A 25,109-nucleotide genomic window follows, 5' to 3' on the forward strand; every position below is an offset into this window, starting at 1 on the left:
CAAGGAACACACATCCACACTACACTGTTTCTGGCCCAGGCAGGTCTCAACAAACCTTTATTTCCTCCCTCTTCCCTCATGCAAACCACAGGATCTATGGTCTAGCCCAGGTATCAGCAAACATTCTCCATAAAGGGCCAGACAGTCACTATTTTCAGCCTCATGGGCCATAAGATCTGTCACAACTTCAACTCCGCCACTGTAACAAGGAAACTGCTGTAGAAAATCTGAATGAATGGGCAGGGCTGTGTTCCAATGCAACTTTATTTACGGGCACTGAATTTGAATTTCTATATAATGTTCACTCTTCCTGCTGACCTCACCAGACCTTTATAACTTTGCCCCTTGGCTTTTTTGCATTGACAGCTAAGTTGTAGCTCCCCAACTAGCTCTTGAGGATAGGCCAACCACCTGTTCACCTGAACGAGATTTGTACATGCACACACACACATGCACACCACACACCAGCCCCTTGTACAGTACTACCATGTGACAGGTTTTTAATTAATAGTGCAGAATTTGATGCTAAATTGTCTCAAGTAAGTAACATTGTTGGAACTAGTCAGCCAAACCAAGAAGATTATGAAAAGAGGTTCAACCTCACTAATGGTCAAAGAAATGCCAAATGGAAATAAGGCAGTGCCACTTCCATCTATCATATTGGCAAAATTTAACAGATTACTAATATCCCACAAGGACAAAATATGGGGCAATGGGCCCTCACACATGCTGGAGGTGGAGTATTACCATCACAGCCTACTCGGTGTGTTGTTGGTACCAAAAATACACACAGCCTATGACCCAACTACCCCCATCAAATAAGTTGAATAATATGAACTCAATGTGAATACACTTTCATAATATTATACACACACCCCTCTATTTGTGAGTCTAATATATGCATCTAACAGTGGATAAAGGAGGAATCTTCCCTATTAAATTATATACATTTTCAACATTAATATTTTAAGTGAGGATTACATGTGAATTTGAAAAAAAGACAAAGCAAAGAAGGGGGAGTACCTCTTACCCAAGCATGTACCAGATGACAATGATCGGTATATCTATTTCCAGCATCACACTGGTACTCCAAAGCCAATCAGACAGGCGGGCATTTGGGAAAAAGTCTTCATCCAATAAAAGTAACAGCAAACACACACAGACAAGGTCAGAGCCAAGGAGATCCTAGCAGCCAGTGTCTCTCCGGGAGACGACCAAGATCCACAGTGCAACTGGCTACGCCTGTCTTGGAGGTGCTGATGCCAAGGCCAGAGAGGTGTTGTGCCCAAGGTGACACTCCAAGTCAGCAGCAGACACACAGCAGCCTGTGGCCTGGCCCAGGACAAGGTGAGTGGAGGTGGGGTAAGGTCTGTCACACTGGGGTTTGGTACACCTCCCACAACCTGTAAGTTCTTGAACCCTCTCTGCATCTCACCCTCTACATTTGCAAAATGTTCTTTGCAGAATGGCCATGAGGATTACATGATAATGTACATCCAGCCTGGCACACGAGAGCCATCCACTTCCAAACCAGCCACATTAACCTCCCTCACCCTGGCACAGCCACATGGTTAGCTCTCCTCTGGTCACAACAGCTCTGCCCACTGAGCACCCCACAACCCAAGACCACCCAAGGGCCCACAGCCAGGAGACAGCTAAGTTGCAGCATGCCCCAGGGAGACTCCACCGGGGCTACCTGACTTTTCTCCTGACTGTCTAGGGAAGCAGCTGGGGGAAACTGCTGCTGAGGCCAAGGCCCTGCCACGAGCAGAGCGGGCCGACTCCTGCTGGCCTCCTGCTCAGATCACAGTGTTCCCAAGAACGGGAGGCAATTGCCCGGGCCGGCCAAGATTTAAAGGTTTTTTATTTTCGAACAGTTACTGCTTTGGGTAATTAATGCCACAGTAAACATAATGAAGGCCATCATTACCTTCAGAGAAAGGAGGGCTGGATGCCAAGAGTTCTGCAATAGTGGCAGATGGAGAAAGCTTAACACACACATGTTGTGTCCAGTACACACCTGTCTTGTTACCTGCATATGTGTAGTATCACGCAGGTGTGTCACCACACAAGGCAGGGCTCAGCAAAAAAGCTCCGCCATCAACAGACCCAAGTCCTGGTCCTAAGGGCCCGTCACCTGTGTGACCTTGGGCAGGACACCTGACCTCCTCACAGTTACTTACCAATGTCAGGGACTAGGCACTGTGCCTGGCAAACAGTGTGTGTGTACGTACATATCTAAGTCTACATGTCCTGAAGACTCCTTAGAGAAGGGATGTTTCCAGGGCTGGGGCAGGGAAACCCAACATGGTCATCTTGCTTATGCATCTGGTAGCACCAAAGTGAGGAAATGCACAAAAAGAGGGCTGGAGGCATGTCAAAGGAACACAGAAGCCAATGTGAAGGAGCTCCCAATGGCCACAGCTGCAACAATTTGGGCAAGAAAATAGAACAGTATCGAATTTTAACACAAAGAATAAAATATATATCCATGAGTCTACATTGACATAATGAGTAAGTGAATGCGTAACAGTGAGAAGAGAAAGCTGTTCCTTACAGCAGCATTTCAATTATTAAATGCAGAAAGAAAAGAGAAATAAATAGAAAATCACCATTAGGCAAACAGTCCAGTAAAAACAGGTAAAGACAAGATCCACCAATGCTGGGGCAGAATTTTGAGGATGATCAAGACACCAGTGTACTCTCTAAGAATCCCAAGATCAGTATTAATGACAAAGGGGAAAACAGTAACTTCACAGCAGAGAAACCTGGCCAGTGTGACTCCATCACTGAAGTTACCACCACCTGCAGTAAGACAAGCCACCATCACAAACTCCCACACAAATCAGGGCACATCACCCCTGTAGCCTTCTTGCCCAAAAAGCATTACCTCAATCTCATTAGAAAACACCACACAAACCCAAACTAAGGGGCATTCTATAAAATACCTATGTAGTAAGAGCTCTTTTAAGTCTGAAGGTCATGGAAGGAGGGTCAGATGAGGGACTGTCACAGACTGGAGAGTAAGCCAACAGGACAGCAAAATGCCATGCAACAGAAAAAAGAATCTGGAACAGAAAAGCACAGCAGTGGAGGAACTGGTAAAATTCAAATACAGACTGTGGCAGACAGAGGTCATACCAATGTAATGGCCTGTTTCAATAAGGGTCTCATGGTTCTAAGATGTTAGTTAACATTAGGGGAAGCTGGGTCAAAGGTATTCAGGAACTCTCAGGACTATTTGTGACACTTTGCTTTAAATCTGAAAGTATTCTCTTCTCCCTCCCCAAAAGCCCTAGATTCCCAAGCCTCCCCTACAACTGTGGCTAGTCAATCTAGGTGGAACCCAGGAATCAACATGTTCATAAGCACAGCTGGCTTATTCTGAATCAGGGGCCTCTGGACTTCTGGATACTTGATAAGGATTTTTAAAAATTGTTTGATATGCTCTCAATACTAGGAATGATACCTCTTTTGCATATTTTATTTTATACTTGGTTATTGCTGTTTTATAGGAAATTCACTAATTTTTGCTCATTTATTTTGAACTTATATCCAGCCACACTGCTGAAAGGAATCCTTCATCTATTCAAATGAACAATGACACAGCAACTGTCAACCCATTTTGATTTACAAAATGGCAATGCATATGATTCAACCTAATAGAGTGGTTCTTGCAGATCAACAGGCAAAAGGGCAACAGAAGAATAGGCAATCAATATAAAATTGCCATTCGTTAGTAAAAGAAAGGCAAAGGGCTTATAAACATATGAGAAAATGCTTAGTTTCACTCATAAGTTATTAGAAACTAAGTAAATGTGAATTAAAACAAGGAGATTATTTTCTGTGTGCATATTAGAAAAGAGTCAAAAGGTTGACAACATAAAGTCCAGGCAAGGATGTGGAGAAACAGGTATTCTCCTACACAGGTGGTAGAGCCATAAACAGGTAAGTCAGTAGGACAAAGGACAGTAAAGAGCAGAAAATCAAACCTCTAAGATAAGGTCAGAGCTGTGACTCACTCGGGTACCTCCCCTCTAAGCCCTGCCCTGCCCTGCACAGTGTCCCAGGGTCCCAGGGTCCTGGGACTGAAGGAATTCATGTGCCCTTCATCAGCCAAGATCTTGAGGTGGGAACCAGCCCTCGTGGTCACCCTCAGGCCCCAGGCTACCCTGTTTTCTCAGTGTCTGGTAAGGTGAAGGGCTTTCTGGGGCAGTCACTGTCAGGATAAACATGATTTGTCAGTAGATACCTAAGACAACCAAAGCCTCTTCTTTCCCCTCAGTCTCCAAGCCTTCCAGAAGAGCAGGCCCTAGAAACCATCTCAGGGAACTGTTTCTCACTCAGCCTTTGCTTACAGAATGGAGAAAGGGAGAGGCTGGGAGCAGCCATGCTTACACAGGGCCCATCTCTCAGGACACTTGCAGTCTAGGTGAACATGTGACCAAGCTTAGCCAGGGGCTCTTCCCTGGGAGTGCATGATCGGGAGGCAGGGGTGAGAGCACCACCCCTCCACATGGCTAGGCTTAGGACCTGTATTTTTAGAAGCTTCAGGTGGCCCTGCTGTCTGCCCTCTGGCCATTGAGGCAGGAAAGCTTGTGGGCAGAGATAGTATAAGGAAGATCCCTAAAGGAGGAGAGGACAGATGGACTCCTCACTGGTTGAGCCTCTGGCTTCGGTTTGCTCCTGAAGCCTAGTTGAAGCCTTTGGGGTCCCTTGCTCTGTGACATGCCAGAGATGGCCAACAGTGCCACCAGGAGAAGCCCCTGGCACCCCATCCTCACCTCGTCAGAAAGGTTGACAAGAACAAGTCCTGCATGTGGAGAAACTGGAACCCTCCTGGTACTGCTGGTACAATATCAAACCGTGCAGCTGCTTTGGAGAACAATCCAGCAGCATCACAAAAAGTTAACAGTCACCACATGACCCAGAACTCCACTCCTATATACACATGAGAGAAATAAAAATACAGGTCCATGTAAAAATCTGCACATGAATGTTCACAGCAGCAGATGCATAACAGTCAGAAGTGGAAACCACTCAAATACCCACCAACTAAAGAATGTTTAAAATGAGATGGCTTTGGAGGAGTACTATTTGGCCATGAACATGGAAAACCGTTCTGACTGGGGATCAACTGCTGGCTAATGGGTATGGACAGTTTCTTTCAGGATGGACTAAAATGTTCTAAACTTAGTAGTACTGATGGTTTAGTATGTTTAGCCAAATGTACTAAAAACCATGAACTGTATACTTTAAATGAATGGATTGTGCATCACATGAATGGAATGAAGTATCACTCTGTGACCTGGGCCAAGTCACACAGCCTCTTTGGGTGTCCGTTGACCCACCTATAATACAGGAGGGAGGGACTGAGGGTGGATAAGCTAGATCAGTGCTTCTCAAACTACAGTATGTTCATAAATCACCCAGTAGCTTATTAAAATGCAGGTTCTGATTCAGCTTTCCTGCAGCAGACCCAAGATTCTGCATTTCTAACGAGCTTTCAGGTGATACTGGTCCAGAAACCAAGGCATCAGAGAGAAGACCTTAGGCTACCTCCAGCTCTAATACTCTAGAAATCTACTTTTGTCAACCTCTGTGAATTCCCAGGGCATGTGTGGCCTCTCCTCCCCACTCACTGGGTCCTCTAACCTCCCAGATGGAAGCTTCCAAGAATGAACACTGGCTGGAGTTAGGGGAAGGTTGAACATAGAGCACCTGGCTGGGCTCAGGAGTGGTCATCAACTTGCAAAGCACAGAACCATGAGTGGAGCAGGGCTGCATTTTCTTTGCAAGGTCCAGTTCTCCCTTTCTGGAAAGAAAGGTGAAGTGCGGTGCCCTCAATGCAGTGGGTGGCTAGAAAACCCTAGTGAACCTAAGCATCAATCACTGTGTGCTTAGTGAAAACACATTCCCAACCCTCCCAGTTCTAACACAGCAGGAACCAACCCAGTCCAGGAGCCTCTGATGCTGATGTTCTAAGGATCAAATACTGCCCTTGAGTCACTCTGGAGAGAAGACGGGACTGCACTCTAAGAGATTGTCAGGAACCCACTACACATGCTGACAAGTCAATTCCATCTTCAGACCTCAATCTCTTCATCAATAAAAGGGGTTGGATGAGATGCCTCTCAAGATACCTAAAGGACATTCCTGTGTGACAAGGTAAGGGGCAAAACAGAAGGTAAGAAATGAAGCCAGCTGTTCTACTCTGGCCTCCACCCAGGTAACACCAACCCACCCAAGCAATGGGGTAACTCTGCAAGAATACCACGGCAACCAGTCAGAGGGACCTGGAGTCCTCGGAGAAAAATGAGGTAGGAGCACCAGTGTCTAATGACACAGAGGGGTACCTGTCCCCCTCCCCGTGCCTCTGCAGTCCCCAGAGCTGTGGAGGCCACTGTCTGGGGGCTGAGAGCCCTGGGCAACCACGTGGCCTGAACATTCCATCTTTACCTGGGCTTCCTTCCTTCTTTGGTGCAATGAAGGGGTTTCAATAATCATGGCAGCTTCGTGGAGAGAATGGCTCCTTAAAACACAGTATACCTACCTCATTCAGAGCAGCAAACCGATACACATTCTTCTAAGTATTAATATAGTTCTATGGCCCCTGAAGCCTGATTCAGGGCCCATTTACAAAGAGTAAAGTGGGTCTTCCTACGCTGACCTTCCTTCCTGCTCCCCTCCCCTCCAAACACCCATGAAAAACAGCCAAACTTAGCAGAAGTAACGTTTATTGAGACTCACTGATGTACCAGACACTTAAATATAATTATGCTCCCACAATGTACCATACAAATTATAACCCTTTCTACTTGTGCAGTGATCAGAGCAAAGTTTATTAAACCTGGTACCCGTCTGTCAGCCCCACTAATGGTCTGTCCTGGTTGCCAGGCACTTGTTGAGGGGTAGGACATTCACAGGGTTCTGGCAAGCAGTTGTAGCCCTGAAGCTAGTGGCCAGGGCGGAGCCACAATGCCCTTTGAAGCCAGGGAGGGCCTGATGGCAACCCCATAAATGTCTTTGCCGCAGGGCCTGTGGCGGCTGTGCAGTGCTAATGAGGCTGTCTGAACTGCGGGCACAGAAAGCCAGGTGTATCTGAGTTTCCCCTAGAAATGCGGGCAGGTGCCGCTTTAACTGTTTTTATAGTAAAAAGCCAAGGTACTCTATAGGAAAATGAGCTGGCCCAAAGATTTTCTGCCCAAGTTGAACAATATGCTGAGTCGGTAAGCAGATTAAGTGCATTACAGAAGCCTTCAAAACCCTGAAGTCTGCTGCAATGGGAGCCAGTTCTCTGACATTATAAACTCTGTGTCAGTCAGCGCTTTGTAAAGATGCAAACAGGTCCACATTTTTCACTGGGGAACACCACATACCTCTTTGACTGAGAACAGAGAAGTTGAGTCCCCTAACATTTTCATCTCAAGGAGTAATGATGGCTCGTCTGGAAGGACAGACGTGGTCAAAGAGGAATCGAAATCCTTACAGTTCCAAGTGACTAAGGCCAAAAACATCTTAAAGACATGTCAGAAGAATGCAGAAAACCTTAAAATAGAAATAGCTATAGTTTTGATGAAAATGGTCAACTTCTGGAAAGCCTAAGCTGCTTGCCAAAAAGATCCTAAAAGAAAGGAAAAAGTGGAGGAGCTGGAGGAACTGAAAAAAGTGTTTGCAGATATCAACACACAGAGGGAATAGGGCAGTGATCAGGTGTCTTGCCAATGGATTTCAGCCCCAGACAAGTTCACTATGGATTCGATGTGACCAAAGAAAATGACAGCAAAATGTTCTCGGGGTGAAAGGGTTATACCCAACTTTATTTCCAGGTGGCAGGTCAGTCACTAAAATCCTGTTCACTCAGAGCGAGTCTGTATGCAGCACGCCGGTCCCTGCCTCTGGGCCCCTCGGTCCCTGCCTCTGGGCCCCTCTGTCCGCACAGTCATCCCACACAGCCAGCCTCTGGGCCTCTGTCCTTGGTGCTGCCACCACTCCAGCCTCTGCTCTGCTCTCCTGCAGCCTTGCAGCCATGCCATGCCCAGCACTGAACAGAGCTCTTTTATATAGAGTCAAATTGCCCACAGGTGTGCAGTGAGCTAGTCAACCAGGGCCAGATGAGAATCCTGGCCACAGGAACTCTCATTTTATCTACATCAGGGGACCGGTTAGAACTTCTGGAGATGATAGACTCACCTGTTCTCTTTAGAGAGAACACGAATGACAGCAATTTAGCATCAGACAAAAAAAGTGAGTCAGAAAATGGTGACCAAGATGATCGGATGTCATTTTGAAGAAACTCAACACTGCTATTAACTTAAATGTTCCCTTAAAAAATCTTAAAAAAGAAAAACAGAGTACTTAAGAAGTTGTGTGAAGAAAATCAAACACATAAAGCACTTGCAGTTCAAATCAAAAGTCTCTAACCAGAACAGGCATCTCTACCATGTGAAAATGCTCAGGTAGAGAGAGATGCAAAAAGCTCCAAGTGAAACTCAGCATGCCTGAATTACAATGAACTACATGAAGCACATGAGATGCAACTTTGCAGACAATCAGTGAAGAGGGAACTTACTGCAAATAAATAGAAAGAAGCTTCTCAAAGTGTATGAAAACATCAGGCTTATGCATCAAAATCTTGGCAGCACTTCACAAAGATGTGCTACTACATGACGGTTGAATGTCTGGAGAAATCTAAAGTCAATCAAAAGTAGATCAGTTCCCATGAGAAAACTGCTCAAGAAAAACTGGTGGTAGTTGTAGAAACTTAGAAAAAGCTCAGTCACCTCTGAAAAAAATGGCTGAATTCATCTGAGGTTCATCTCTTTCCTAGCGGCCCCTTTGTGGCTGCTATTCCACTTGTAGCCCAGAGTGGTACCCAAGGTCATTAACCATGTGTTTCTGATGCTTTGACATGTGGGGTTTTGCTGGACAGGGCAGGCTGCCCTTCCCAGGAATAGCCAAATCTTGGATACAGTAAATGACTGTCCTTTGTGTGTGCCTTTGATATGTACACTAACCATCTTCAACATCATGCTTTCCACAAAGCTCATTCTTCTGGCACCCCACCCCCTACCCTCCCACTCCCGCCCACATGTCCCACCCCCGCCCCTGCCAGACTAGAGACAGCCCCTAAGGCCCAGAGCCAGTCCTAAACCTGCTTACTCTGGCTTGCTTGGAAACCATAATAAAGGCTCTCCCTCAGCTTTCTCTCCCCGCCTCCTGCCTGGCTGACCCTGGTGCTTCTCCAGCCACACAGTACACTGTGCCTCCTTCTCTTGGGAACTGCAACAAGCTAACTTTTCAATGGAAATCATCTGTCTCCTTACTTGTTGGCTTCACAATACTTGAAAAATAATAAAACCTACATTTAAAGCAGATCAGGACATCCCTTGCATCCTCAGGTTCCCATGGGAGCAGAGGGGTTACCTGTGACGTCAGAGATGGGGTGATGGGGCGGTTTGCTTCAGATTTACAGCAGCAAACCTCTGAACTGTACAAGCACAGCAGGCATTCAAGGTGTCTTAACACTGTACATTTATTCTGATCAAGGCTTATTTCATTTAATGTGTGTATTATTAATGCTGTATTTGTTCTCAATGAAGTTTTAATATTTATTGTTTCTAATATAGTGTTTCCAGAATATAGATGTTATTAACATAACTTAAGACTGTATCATTCCCAGTTCATTGGACCCTCTGGAATTACATCATGTAAATATATTTTAACTTAATTAATTGTTCCACAATTAAAACATAAGTGAAGTTTTGAATGACCAGGAGACCTCTGAAAGTTTAAAATTCATTTCTATATGCTGAGCTGAGATAAGCAATCTGTACAAGTAACTTCCTATTTACTTCAGTACATGATGATTGGTTTTAAAACAACAAAGAAACCAAAAACTCCAATTAACTAGCTAACTTATTAGTATTTTTATTAGTTTATCAATTCATTGATTAATTATGGAGAGTTGACATTTGGGAGAGCATTTGTTCCCACCCACCATTTTTTCTTCTTAACCTTTGTTGCAAAGTTTGTAAAATTCTTTGCTCATTTCTAAGTTTATATAACCAAAATAACATATCCTTGTATGGCAAAAACAAACAAGCTAAAAACAACAAATATCTCATTCAATTCTCAAGATAACACCTTAAGTGGGTGCTCCATTTGCTCCAGAAAGGCACTAGCTGACAGGTTCAATAATTTGGGAAACAACAGGGGGCCCTAATTGGAACCTGGGTGTGTCCAAATCTCAAATTCCTAGTTTCTGATCTACCACCCAGCTTCCAAGAAAGAATAACAAATTGTGTCATCCAAACTGGTGTCACCAAGAGAGGGAAAGATTTGAACACCACATGTTAGATCTCTTTCCTAAGGAGATACTTTATGCTCTTTATGGCTGCCTAGTATTATTCTTCTGTTTGAAGAGCCCATACTCAGTATGTTATTGGGGGACCATGTGCTAGCCACCTGGAAAATAATAGAACTGGAGTCCTACTTCACTCTTTACACACCAAAACAAATAACAAAGTGTCAAAGACTGGGAAAAAACATTTTTAAAAAACAGGTGAAATATTGCTAAAATCTTTAAGTGGAACAGACCTTTTCCACTAAATGGGACATGAAACACAAAGAGAAGTAAGGCAAAACCCAATAAACCTGATGACATAAAAATTTATAAAAACTTTCATTATGCTAAAGAACAAGTAGATGAATTAAATAAATGAAAACAGGAAAATATTTCTAACATATTCTACCAAATATGCAGAGTCCTTACAAATAAATTTAAAAAGAATGAAAACTCCACTTGAAAAATTGGTAAATCACATCAAAGGCAAGGAGAATACAAATAATTGAATAACATGGAAAAAAAATTCAATGGGAAATGAAAATTAAAGCAGGGATACCTTATCTTTTCCTTACTAATTACCAGAGGTTAGTAAGTGCTGGCAAAGGTAAAGAAAAATAGACATTCTTCATTCATTCAAAAAGTCATTGAACACCAGGCACTGTGCTAGGACTAGCAGTAAACAAGATACCCAAGGCCTCTGCCTTCAAGGACGTGACAGTCCAGGTGTGGCAAAGATGGAGGATAGAAGAAAAGCAGGAGGAAATAATTATTCAATAGTTACTGTTTGTGAAAGTGCAAATACAACTTCACTGTATCTATCAACATGTTGTATTGGCAATTCTATTTCCAAATATTTACCCTATTCTCACGACTGTGTAAGCACAAAGACACGCCTACATGGATGCTCACTGTAGTATTGAGTGCCGAGTGTAATTACGAGGAAGAATGGAAAGAAGCCGAATGTTCTTTAAAAGAACAAATTATGCAACATCCATACAATAGATCATAATGTATAATGCTCAGCTTCCTTTTTGTTCTTAATATACCGATGTGGAAAGACTTGAGGGTATTTTGTGTGGACAAAAAGAAAAAAGATAAATTGAACAGTGTATGTAATATCCCATTTCTCTTAAAAAAAGGCACACACATTCCTTTAAGGCACACACATTCCTTTAAGTACCTATTTAAGTGTGCCTGTATAATTAGACATATGTGGGTTAATGTATGACTGTACAATTAAACATTTATGGGTTAATGTATGACTAAGAAAAATCTGGGAAGTGGGATTATAGGAAGCTTTCTAGAGTACAAATTTCTGTTGTGTTGGCTGGTTTGCTTCACAATAATTATGTGCTACTTATATACTCAGAAAAAAAAAGTAAGGGAGAAGCACTAAAAAAAAAGTATTTAAGGGTCCTTTGTTACTCAGTTTATATTCCCAAACTGCAGGCTAAAAATTAATGTAGAAAGAAAACTCTGCTATGGAGAAAAGATAACAAAGTAATCCTTTGCTTCATTCCTTAAATTCAGTCACTGATATAAATGGGAAGATGTGGGAAAACAGCTGTGTTCACCACTACTCACTTAATTCTCAAGGCAACCCACAAAGTGAAACCATGCTAATTCCAGCGAGGACACCCAGGCTCACAGAGAGTAAGCGATTTCCCCAGAGCCAAAGCAGGTAAAAAGACAGGTGCCAGTCTTAGTTCTTGGAGCAGAGAAGACAGGACTTCCCAGCCTTGAGCACTAATCTCCCTGGCAATTCCCTCAGGTCACTGCGGGTGGAGAGCAAAGGGGTGGGGATGGGGGTGGGGCAGGAGCAACCATTTGTTTCCTTTGCTCAAAGAGACTTGTTCTCCCCGCTCCAAGCCTTCGTGGTCCTCTCCCCCCAAGTTTCACACACCTTCCCTCTGCACCACATCAGGAGTAGCAGGTGGCAGGCACCACTCACAGAAGTGCCCAGTGTAGGATCCCGGCCTGCCTAAAGGCAGGCTTTGGGAATGGGCCACACAAAAACATCATTATCACATCACAGCTCTATTACCTCCCAGGCTTCCCTAATTACGGGAGGCGGGAGGAGCAACCTGACTTCACTTTTCCCAGCCTATCATCTGTAAAATGGGAATAATACATTTTGGAAAAAACACTCGGGAGAATCAGAAAGTGCTTTGTAAACTCTAAGCACTGAACAAAGTATCACCCTAAAGCTGAGGGATCCACATAAAGCTTGACTTGGCCGAGGATCCCAGGTAAAGCAATCCTCAGCCAACAGCCCACACTGAGGCTTTCTGTAGTCACAACTGAAAGTGGTATTTTAACACCTGTGTAGGAAATGTCTCCTCTGGGTCATGTCCAACATTTGGCTGTACAGTGAATAAGGAACAAATAGAAAAATTCAGCAGGACTTCCTGCCTTTAATCTGTCCCAGAACTACCACCTTTCAATTCTAAAAGGTGCCAATTCTTTGTTCTAGAATGAACCCTGCATTAATATTTGAATTAGGAAAAGGATTAAAATTGTAAAAAAATTTCAAAAGTCCCAATTTAATGATCTTGGAAACTTCCAAAAATAAGATTAGGGTAAGCATGTGTACACCTTACTATTATTAATAATGGCTAACATGTAAATGCTTACTATGTGCCAGACAGTCTTCTCAGTGCTCCGCATGCATTAACTCAGTTCATACACACACACACTTACTTTGTAGGGATTTTATGTTCCCCATCTTACAGCTGAGGAACTGGAGACACTAAGAGGCTAAGTGAATTGCCAAGGTGGCTGCCCAGTGGCTTTCAGCCAGACCGCTGGAAATCTCCACCATCTGCTCTACCTCTCCAGCCATATCACTCACTTTCCTCTGTGTGTCCTAAACCCTAGTCATCCTGAACTATCAGGATTCTTCAGACAGACAGTGGGCCTAACTCCACCACCCTCACCCACCCCGTTCTTGCCTTTGCCGGCAAACCACCCTCTCCTTCCAATAGACAAGTTTTTATTCCATGAATTAAAGTAAGACTCCAGTAAATGCGTTGTTTTAATTTGTCTGATTTTTCTCAAACTATTCAAATTCAGTTAGACAATATCCATCATATCATTGATAAGTTTTCACAAATGCCTAGAGTGCCGAACTGGTTTTCTTGGTTTCACTGGAGATGGCTGGTAATTGTAGGTCTGCTTTGGTTATGTAGCTGTATTCCTATTACGTTAATGTGTGTGCGCAATTTAATTAGTAGTTTAAAACCTATACATGCTTATGTTACTCTACAAGAAGATATGTCAAAGAAATAATCAATCTTCCCATGTTTATTTCCGCCTGCTACTTCTATAGCTTTTCTTCTTCCTTCCTAATTACAACCCTTAAGTAGAATTCGTGCCTCATAACGAAATTACCGAGTATCATAATTCTTCCAAGTGGTAAAGATACCTCAAGACAAATGCTGGGCATAGAAGCCACAGGGCATAAATCTGCAAAGAAGTAAAAAGCTAACCTTTTCAAACAATATTGCTTCTCTCTCACTTAGAAACTTTACATTTCCCTGTACGGCCCCAGAAGATGACTGGTTAGCCAGAGACGGGTAAGATTCCTCAAGGGAGGAACAACCTACGACAGGCACAGTCGCAGGGGGGCCATCAGGTGAGAAATTGGGGATCAACAGAGGTGAGGCTTAGAACCTCACCCCCCCTGTTTTGAGAGAAATCTTCTGCATCCGTGGATGTTTTGTTGCCCTTGTCTCGCTTGGATTAATACTTAGTCTATAGGCACACACCTGATCATCTACATTCGCCCTCTTACAGCACTAAACTATGTTTTCTACCTTTACCTTGCATCTACATACCACTTCAGCATTTTATTTAAAATAATAATAATAATAATAATAATAATAATAATAATAAGGGAGAAATGGGGGATTCACATATAAATCAAGTATAAAAATCAAACGAAAAAAAAAAAAAAGTAAGACTCCAGTAAAAACTCACTATTGTATTTAAGATTCAAGAGTTGCTCTGGTAGGAAATAACAAAAACTTTCTCCAGAACAGGCCACTCTTACAAAGTTATTTCTTATCTCCAAGCCAGAATTCTCTACAGATTGCCTGGGGTTCTCTCTCCTCTGTTCTGACTCCTCCCCCACCACCCACTTCATCCCTCCCCTCTGGCTCCAGCCTCAGGAAAGATCTGTCCATAGTGACCTCTGGCCACTGACAAAGAGGTTGATCTGGAATTTGCAGACCTCCATTCAACAGCTGTCCAACCCCTTTTCCTCAGGACACCACTTCAAAGGAAGTCAGCCACTGGGCTTGGTGATGATAGACATTACCCATATATAACACATCTTACCCAAGTCACATGGTGTGAAGGCACTGGTATGACAATGCATTGAGAAATGAGTACACAGTGGTTTAAAAGGCCTTTTGATTTACGGATACAGGTACCTCTACATGCTTTTCAGAACACATTACAATGAAGAGGACACAGGATGGTCTCACAGAAATAGTGTAATAAACGTCATAGAGCCAATGCAATAAATACCTAAGAGAAAACTTTTCAATTAACCACAAAGGTTTTGACTGATTTGTCAAAACCATTTTTCGTGACTGAATCAACTCTTATTTTGTCATATGACATAGAAAGGCTCCTTTAAATAAGGTATGCTAAAAAAAGATACCCAGTATAACATTATTGATAGTAGCAACAAAGAGAAATAAAAGGAAATGAAATAAATCATGTCTAGTTTTTAAATTTTCTGAATATTTTTAGAGTACCTACTATCAAGGCACCAAATTTAATATTGAGGGTGCAATGTTAAAAAAGGACAGACATGAAATCCACCCTCACACAACTTCCCTTCTATTACAGGAGACAGGCACTAAAATAATTACATTGCGTGTTTTCTTCCAGCAGTTATCACAATATTCTGTCCTAAACAGTAAGAGTAAATAGTGACATAACATGCAGACATTTTAGGTGACGTTTAAGAGGCTTTAATAATGATAGAAAATGTTATTACAAGAGTAGTATTTAATACAAGCATATGATTTCATCAGTTTTTGGAAAAAGTATAGAAGGAAAAGTCAAGAGGTGTAAAATGCATCTATAAGAATGAAAAATTGAGAGTGGCTAAGAATGATGAAAGCAACATCTACTCCCAAATAAACATATTTCCAAGCTACAATAAATAAATGAGAAATGGGGCAAGGCTCAATGAATATCTGGAGCACAGGACAAACACCTACGCAAGGGTCTGTTTCTGGACTAATACTTCAAAGTATGGTTTAAGTGTTTCAAAAGTGGCATTTTAAGTCAGTGAGAAAAGAGTAAGTAAGGAAATAACTAGCAAGTTAACTATTCAGAAAAGTAAATGAACATAGGCCTTTACATCACATCATAAATTCCAATGCACAGCCATAAGAAAAAAACAAATCCTACCATTTGCAACAACATGGATGGAGCTAGAGGGTATTATGCTCAGTGAAATAAGCCAGGCAGAGAAAGACAAGTATCAAATGATTTCACTCATCTGTGGAGTATAAGAACAAAAGAAAAACTGAAGGAACAAAACAGCAGCAGAATTACAGAACCCAAGAATGGACTAACAGTTACCAAAGGGAAAGAGACTGGGGAGAATGGGAGGGTAGGGAGGGATAAAGGCGGGGAAGAAGAAAGGGGGTATTATGATTAGCATGTATAATGTGGGGGGTGGGGGAAAGGGGAGGGCTTTGCAACACAGAGAAGACAAGTAGTGATTCTACAACTTACTATGCTAATGGACACTGACTGTAATGGGGTTTGTGGGTGGGACTTGGGGTAGGGGAGAGCCTAGTAAACATAATGTTCTTCATGTAATTGTAGATTAATGATAACAAAATAAAAATTAAAAAAAAAAATTCCAATGCAACATGACAGTACAAATTTCACTAGTAAACCTAAAAAATACTTGTATTTTACATAGAAACAATCCAAAATATTAAATGAGTAATTGTTACATTTCCAAAAAATTCCAAATGAATTTCAATGTTAAAATTTAGAAACCAATAAATGAAATTTAGGAAACTACTAAACTGATTTTGGGGTGGGTAGGCATTCTAAGCATAAAAGAAATCCCATTTTAAAAGACTATAAGATTTGACAACAGACATTTAAAATAAATTGCTACACAGGAAAAAAAAATCATGACGTATATCCCACACCATATAGTTTCACATGATAAATATAGTAAAATGACCAACAACCGACAGGGAAAAATGTTTGCAATGTATGGCACTAAATGGTTGATATTCTTCACATATGGAATGTTCTTATAATCAGTAAGATATAAATAATCCCAACTGAAAAATGTGCAAAGGACATGAACAATAACTGATGGACAAATAAAGATCAAAAAATGCATTTAAAATATTCAACCATAATAGCAATGATAGAAATCTAGTTTAAGATTAAATTCTATGTTTTACTAATCAGATGAAAAATGGTTATTATCCAATATTAGGAAAAAGTAAAATATACCTGCCGGCTAGCTTCTTAATTGGTACATTTGCTGAGAAGGCAATTTGATAAAATGTATCAAAAACCTTATTCAAACCATTTGATCCAGTAACTCTGCCTCTAAGGTATTTATCCAAAAAATAATTAACAATCAACATTTCACACAAAGACACCTGAAAATTAAGCATCCATACTATGAAACTGGTCAAAGTAACAGAACTAAAAAAATGTAATACTATGTGGCCATTATGAAATGTTAAGTTCTCAAAGCATTTTTAATGACATGTGAAAAGTTTACAAATATAGTAAATGAAGAAAAAAGATATATGCCTGTAGCATGATCACAATTTTAACACAGATGCATAGAAATAAGGTTAGCAGTGGTTTTGGGGTGATATTAGAGGAAATTTCGATTTTATTTATCTTTTAATTTTCTTATACTTTTCTAAATCATCCAGATGTTCTGTAATGAATAGGTAGGTATTTTAATAATCAGGAAAATGTAACTCAAAAAGTATCTAAAGTTAATACACCAAATTAACACAGGATGGAAAGACTATGGGGCAACTCTTTCTCTCTCTTTTAACTACACTGAGCAAAGAATAAACTCTTTTTAAAAGATCTAGTATGCTGACTGCCAAACACTGTCCCAAGTTGACCGAAGGAGCAGGGGTAGAGGGAAGGCAGTGAAGGCCTTACAGAAAGGCCCTGTGTACAGTCTTGGTCCAGCAGCTGGGTCTCAGGCCACTTACTCCTCAGCTCAACATTTGGTGAACATCATCCACTTCTTCATGATATGTTTAAGCAAGAAAGCAGAGGCGCAGAGAGGAAATCAAAAGTTGGTGCCATCTGACCTTTTGTGTAAGCGGGGAAAGTGGCCAAAGCCATTGCACAAACACAGCCACACAGAGGTTTTCTCCCACATGGCCACCTCCCCCACCACCAACGGCCACCAGCCTCAGCAGATATAGCACAGATCTCAGAACCTAAGCCAGTCACCCTACCTTCAGCTGAGCTTGGATTGGTGACAAGAGGAGGCCACTGAGCGACCCACAGGGATAAGCAGCCCTTCCACTGGGCCACGCTAACAGTGGGAGGGGGTTGTTTCCAACCAAAGGCAGATGCAGGGCCACCTGCTAATTCTGAGCTGGTTTCCTGGCCCAGAAGACAGGTCATCAGCACTTCAGAGAGCCTGATGATCAAGTTGGGTTTCCACTTTAAACTGGCTCCCCAAATTGAGGAGTCAAAGTTCGCCAGAAAGGAGGCAGTCTAAGACAAACCACTACACCCTGTAGCTCCCTTGCAATGCTGAAGAACCCTACAGAAAATGGTGCGTTCCACTGTGCCCCTCTGCTCTTCCCTGTAAAACAAAGGGGCAATTAATCCACCTGATGCCAGGGTGTCTATGAGGTGACTCAGGAAGGAAGTGCAATAAATACACATAAGCATATAAAAACCACAAACTGCCACCCGTTAGGACACTTACTCACTCACATGCCCTAATAAAACGGACTCAGCAATTGAACACCCACTATCATGCCAGTTCATGCACCTTCATTTTTTCCAATGTCCCATAATTACACATCTCATTTTACACATGTAACACTGAGGATCAGCAAAAAAGAAATGGCCAAAGTCACAGAGCTAGGAAGCAATAAAGTTGGAATTCAAACCCCAAAACCCATGTATGCATTTCTTTGCCCCCCATCCACAAAGGGCTTCTGTCTGGCTCGAGTGGAATCCAGCAGCCGTGCTGTGTGAGACAGGGCCAGCCTTCCCACCACCGCCAGGCACAGTTCTAGCTAGAAAGGTCAGCAGACCTAGCACACCAGAGATGCTCAGTCTATGTTGGGAAAAGGACACAGCAACGGCTGCCAATCATAGCACATCTGCTGTGGGGGGGACCTACAAGAGGAAATGTTTCATGGTCACCCACATTTGGCCTGAACTGGGTAACATTACTGTTACGTTGTTCATTTCTCACATGAAGACAGGGAGGCTCAGGGTAGTTTCACAGCTGGAGAATGGTATCTGACAGCACAGCCTCCTTCCCAAAGTCCATCTCTCCCACTGTGACAAGGCAATGAGGCCCGAAAGGATGTTCAGGTCAACTCTGCATCCCTTCTGGTCCATGTCCGCAGTCCCAAGCCCAACCCTGGCCTGCTGCCCCAGCACTACCTTGGTTGAGGTAGGTCAGCGTCTCCTCATGCAGCTTCACAGCTGGGGATGTGGCAGCACACAGCACATACTGCAAGGGCGGCAGGCGGGCCTCATTCTCGGGGGACAGCTGGGGCTCCTCCTGCTTGAAGATGGGCAGGGCGAGCACATCCCTGCAACACACAGGAGGGAGCAGTCAGGAGCACAGTCTCAAGGAGCCCATTTGCAAAGATAGCCAAGTTGGCGAGGTGGACATAAAGACGGGTGACAAAGCAAAGCACAGCCCCAGAGCACTGGCAGCTTCTGACACCTCATGTCAAACAATCCAGATGCCTTCAAAAGAGCAAACCAATCTTTGATGACTCCATTTTCACTCAATGGCCCTGAAGAGATGTATTCAATAATATCAGCAAGGAGATAACAATGCAGTTATCTAACATCTACAAATTATGGAAGTCTCCTTGACAAGGCAACTAGCAGCAATGTATGAACTCCATGTGCCATATGGTTTCCATCCACGAGAAACTGAGCATGATAGTCTTGCTTTTAGAATAAGAATCTGAACAAAAATTTCAAATATACTATTCACTAACCACTTCTCAGACCAATACAACCCTGTCCTTGGGGCTCTGTAACCATGCAAATGCAGAAACTGTTACATTCACCCAGGATGAGACATCCCCAACCTTTCTTTTAAAAATTAATTAAATAAATAAGACAACTGGCCCATAAACTCTACTTTACAGGTCATACTAAGTATCTCCTTCATGGAAAAAAAAAAAAAAAGGAAGGACCTTGGTTTCAATTTAGTCTTCTTATCCAAATGGAAAATATCGAGATGCTCAAAGAGTCGCTCCTCTGCCTCTGAACAAAACTCCCTGCCACATCCCAGAAAATCAGCCTCACATCAGCCTATGACTGGAGAACTTGTTTCTAGATGTACTTTTTTTTAATGTCCTCCCAAGGGAAAAAGAAATCCTTGAGAAAGAATCCTGTGGCAGAAGTGACTTGCTGGAGACCTCTAAATTAGGATCAGCATGGTCACAGGTGCCAAAAAAGTGCCAGTGCCCTTATCTTGATGACCCTCCTCCGTCCATGGGTGTCCTGGGTTATGAATCAGATTTGCTGACCCCACTTCATTATATAAACAGCAGAGTCAGTGGTACAATCTGTTCCTCATACAACACAATAAAGGAGTGTCTCTAAAACAGAAACGCGGCACACACCCTGGCAATGTCACCAATTCTCAAAAAGAAAATTCTGGCTTGGAGGACAGGCTGGAAAACCTCCCTGAAAAATTTGTGGGTCTCCCCCTGCCACCATTGTACAGCGCTGCCCCAGCACCCAGCAGCACAGCACACACTCCCAGCCCAAGTGGATATCTAGGAGCCCAGATGAAGCAGCAGGCCTGCTCACCTGGGACTGCATAATAATTTAATGTTTGCCCAGAGCATGTTAAGTTAATAATCCATGGGCTGCTGCCTTTAAATTAAGAAAGAAAGAAAGAAAAAACCGGGAGGAGGTAGTGGGTAAGAACCATCATTCAACAGTAACTTGTTTCAAGCCTGGCATTCTTATTTGCCAAGGAATAAAAGTCACGAGAACATGAAACATGAAAAGAGAGGGAGGCTGAATGAAGGCCACCACTCTGGTAAGGGCAGGCGCCTTGCAGGGGGTTCCATAGGGTGAGAAGACGACCAAACATAAAATACAGAAACCAAGGAAAAGGACAAGACCCACTCTAGAGTCAGGGGTACAAAAGGGAATATTCACTGACCCACACTTGGCCTTCACTGAGGTCAGCCTCCAAGGGCAAAACCCCAGCTTCCAAGAAGTAAAATCAAAATGAACATGGACCACAGGATTCTATATCCAAGGTCCAAAAATTCGCCCAGAAACCGAAACGGCATCACGGCAACCTTATACCCCAACTCCCACCCCACCCCCATCCCTTAACGCACTACCAAACCCCTCAAAAGTATCTGAGGCATTCCACAAATTTCCATCTCTGTAGCAGAGGCACCTCCCATGCAAGAGTAGAATTATTCCATAATGGATGACATTTAAGGTATCCAGGAAGTTTTAAATACACTCAACCTCCATTCAGGGTCACCTTCAAACTCGTTGAGATTTGGCTACATACTTAGTGGCAACATATTTTCAACAAATTAAAATTTAAGCAAAACTACAACTAAAACTGCATCACGCAGTACAATAAAAGCAAATTTTGCTGTAACATTTCCTGTAAGTGAACGGATAGTCCCCGGGGAAGTAACATCTGCCCAGGAGGGTTCGGACAAGCCCCAGGGAACTTTCCCTCTGGTGACATCACCGCGGTCTGCAGGGAAGCTACCAATCCTTAATTAAGACCCATTATCACCTGCTGCTCTGGCTTATGAATAAAAACAGAAGACACATCGGTTAAAGTCTATCATTCCTTTGCCTTCTGGAACAAGTTCGTCAGAGAGGACCACTGGACACCCATCAGGAGCCAGGATTTCCAAATAACCTGTACTGCTAAACCGAGTGGGAACTCCTTGGGGCCAAAAAAAAAAAAAGCACTCAGCATGGCCCGGAATTTGGAGCTGTCAGTACCAGCGACTCTCCCGCCTCACAACTCATTTTGTTTGAGTACACACTGAACGCCACCCTTGGGTTAAATTAGGCACATTTAATAAACTGAGACTAGGATGGATATAAAGACAGGCTAAAGCTAGTTCAGGCGAGTTCAGAAAGTGAGATGTCTGCCAATTAGCACCCAGCCAGGTGTACAACAGGGAAAAACAATCCCCCAGAAACTGGACCTAACGGGGGTCCTACTTCCTTGAAGGGGATACGGGAGAACTTTGCAAAACAAGGGCTGACTTTTCCCTTTGAAGAGCACTACTCAAATCACTCCAGAAGAGATTTCCATCAACGGCAATAAACCTGCGGGCCTCAGGCCAACATATCCAAGACCACCTGGAGGGAGGGGATCCCTGCGCCTCTCGAGCTCCTGTCCGCCGCCCGCCAGGCTGCCCCGCAGGTCAGCGCTCGCCACTTCACTAGCCCCTCGGCCGGGCCAAGGACACCGCGAAGGGCGCACGGCTCCGAGTGGGACCGGGGCGGAAGGGGCAAAGAGCAGCGGACCGAACGTCCCCAGGGTAGGCACCGAACTGATAGCAGGAAGTGTCCTCCTCCCCGACGGCAGCGAGAAGAGGAGAGAAGCGAGGCGGACGGACGGGGCAGGCTGCGGCCTTCAGGGGCGTGCTGCGCACCCGCCGGGGTCATCCGGGGAGAACCCTCGCGGGCACCAAGCTCACCAGCCCGCCCCCGACAGAGCGCGCCGCGGTCCACGGTCTGTCCTGAGTCGGGGCTCGGCGCGGCTCTCTCAGGCCCCAGAGGACGGTCAGCGGGGAGACGCGGACGCGGAGACGGCACACGGGACCCCGCACCCTGCAAGTCCCCGCCCGGCTCCCGGACGTCCGACGGCGCCAGGCCCGCACACCTGGGCGAAGCAGCGAGGCCCTTACCGCAGGTAGCTGCTGGAGTTGTGCTGATTGTAATGCTCGGGCTGCGTGTGCCAGAACAGCATGGCTTGACCTGCGAGTCCGCCCCGAGCCGGGCGTGACCCCACGCAGATGAGGGCCACGCTAACCGCCCCAAGCCCAGAAAGCCACGCTCCGGGCCGCTGCGCTGCGGGCCCCGCGCATTTATGGACGCCCGGGGGGCGGGGCCTAGGCCGGACCGCCCCCTAGGCCGCGCGGCGCGCACCTGGCGGACCGGCACGGCCCCGCCCTTGCCCGGAGCAAGCTCGCCTCTGGGGCGGTAGCGCCGAAGGGGCGTCACGGCCGCGGGCTGGGCTGAGATCCCGCCCTCTCGCCCTCCCCCGAGGGTGGGGCTCTGGTGACCCTCATCGCAGCTCCGACGACCTCGCGCACCTCTGCGCGCTGCTCTACCCCCGGCCCCCGGGCGGTTCCCCAGAGCGGCACCGTGGTTAGGGAGAGGCCGCTCCGGGCTTGGATGTCAGGGACCAGGGCCGCCTTACATCGCTCTTGTTTTTTCATAGCTCGTTACACTCTCTGAAGTCGTGGTATTTTTTTTATTTCTACTTGTGTTCTGATTGTCTTTCCCACCGCAGTATAGGCCCCATGAGGCAAGGCCTGGACTCTCTGACTCACCGTGTATCCCCTCTGCCTTGAAAGTGTTTAGGACATGGTAAATGCTCGATAAATATTTGCTGAATAAAATTCATAGGAATAAAGTAAAATAAAAAGGAATGCATCAAGTGGATAATCAGAGAAGGCTTCCTGGAGGAGGTGACATTGAGCTAAGCTCTTAGGCGGAGGAAGCGCCACTGTGGTCATCTAGAGGGAAAGTGATTCCACACAAGAGCAACCGTAATTGCCAAGGCCTTTGGCAGGGCTGGGGCTGGGTGACCACCGGGAGAGCTTAGGAAAGATGGGCCAGGCAGCCCTGCCATAGAGCTGGGAATTTACCCTAAATGTGGTTTAACCGAGGAGTTGAATATGTGATTTGCCTTTTGGAAAGATCAGTCTGTAAGGAGTGCAGACAGGGGACAATGGAGTTGGGGGCTGAGTAGGAGTTCAGTAAGGAGACAGTGAAGGTCACAGGGCCATGACCCACACCCAGGTGACGTCTAGACCCCCACTAAATGGCACAGAAGAGCCAGACTTCTGTCCCTGAGTGTCAATCAAATGACTGAAGTCCTGTGCAGACCCAAGCTTGGATGGCCAGGCACTTTCTCTGAGCAGCTCTCAGGGACTACTACCTCCCCACTGCTCTCTTGCCCTGTGAGGAAAACCAAAATGTGCCACTCAGATACCCCTTCAAGGAAGGACTTTTGCCAGCCACAGAGCTAGTCCTCAGCCATTGGCCCCTAGAGGAACAGCCTGTGCTACAGAGAGCCCCCTCATCCAAAGTCACACCCATGTTGGGGTGGTCCACATCCCAGTGACTATTGAAGTAGGAGTCTAAGAGTCTAACCATCTCTACATGGGCTATTTTAGCCCTGGGACTGACTCTCCCAGGAGTCACTTGAAGCCACTTGAAGCTGTCATGAGACTTCCCTCAGCCCTTGCTTCCCTCCCATCCCTTGCACAGGTGTTAATCTCAAGGAAACTTCCTAGTAAATATCCTGAAAGCCAAACTCTGTCTCAGAGTCCATGACAAGCACAGCATTTAAGTGGGAGGCACTCTGGGGTGGTGGTGTGGAAAGAGTATGCCCTTTATCGAATTCTCTCACTGGACAAATACTCCCAGGGCACTTGCCGTGTGTCAGGCATGGTGGGTACTGGGGTGCAAGTTTGCATTCTAATTGGAGAGGCTGGGAAGTTAAGCAGCAGATACAGTACAGTATAATTAAGGAAGCAGAGGCTGCCCTGGGACCTCAAGGGAGGACTTGGGAGCTCTGGAAAGTCTCCCTGGTAAAGCAACATTTCTTGATGGACAGTAGGTAGAAGTTAGGCCAATTTGTGAAGTGGGGGAAGGAAGCGGGTCTCCAGCTGAGCACAAAGCATGTGCAAAAAAACCTGGGAGAAGGGCAGCAAGACTGGGAAACGGATTACAATGGCTTAGACCTGAGCTTACCACCTGACTCTGTCAGGACCTATGACCCTGGCAGGGGGACTACTGTGCAGGCTGAATTGACCACATGCTGCTTGCCCCATCAAGATGGCCCTGTGACTTGCTTTGACCATAGAATGCTGTGGAAATGATGCTGTCCCTGTTGCAGGCTGGCCCCTAGGAGACCAGGCGTCTCCTGCCTCTGCTCTCCTAGAGTTCTGGATCACCATGTAGAAAGTCTGCCCCATTGAAAAGTGAGGCTCAGCAAGTCCCAAGCCGTCCCTGCCACCAACAGAGGCCATCTTGGACGTAGCGGTAGACCTGCTCCAGCAGCTGCCACACAGAAGAGAAGGGAGCCAGCCCACTGAGCCCCACCCAAAATGCAGACAGCAAGCAAGTAAATGGTTGTGGTTTTAACCTATTAAGTTACGGGATGGTTTCATACCAAGAGAGAAATGATATACTTGGCCCTTTGAACCTGTTTTGCCATTGGTAAAATGGGAATAATAAGCCTTCAGGGGTGTGATGATGCTTAGGGTCAGGTGAATGCAGCCTG

The 25,109-nt window shown here is 44.8% G+C and overlaps 1 protein-coding gene across 1 annotated transcript in view; it reads right to left on the reverse strand.

The window, feature by feature from the left end:
• Nucleotides 1-23,049, reverse strand: part of TFCP2L1 (transcription factor CP2 like 1) — a 51,536-nt gene extending 28,487 nt beyond the window's left edge. The window contains exons 1-2 of the mRNA XM_036932161.2: nt 22,501-23,049; nt 19,010-19,161 (exon numbers count right to left, since the gene is read on the reverse strand). Coding sequence (XP_036788056.1) covers nt 19,010-19,161; nt 22,501-22,562 — 214 coding nt within the window. The 5' untranslated portion in view covers nt 22,563-23,049. The remainder of the gene's footprint in view (nt 1-19,009; nt 19,162-22,500) is intronic.
• Nucleotides 23,050-25,109: the final 2,060 nt, after the last annotated feature.

The sequence above is a fragment of the Manis pentadactyla genome, chromosome 8 (assembly GCF_030020395.1).
Source record: "Manis pentadactyla isolate mManPen7 chromosome 8, mManPen7.hap1, whole genome shotgun sequence".
Taxonomy (NCBI): domain Eukaryota; kingdom Metazoa; phylum Chordata; class Mammalia; order Pholidota; family Manidae; genus Manis; species Manis pentadactyla.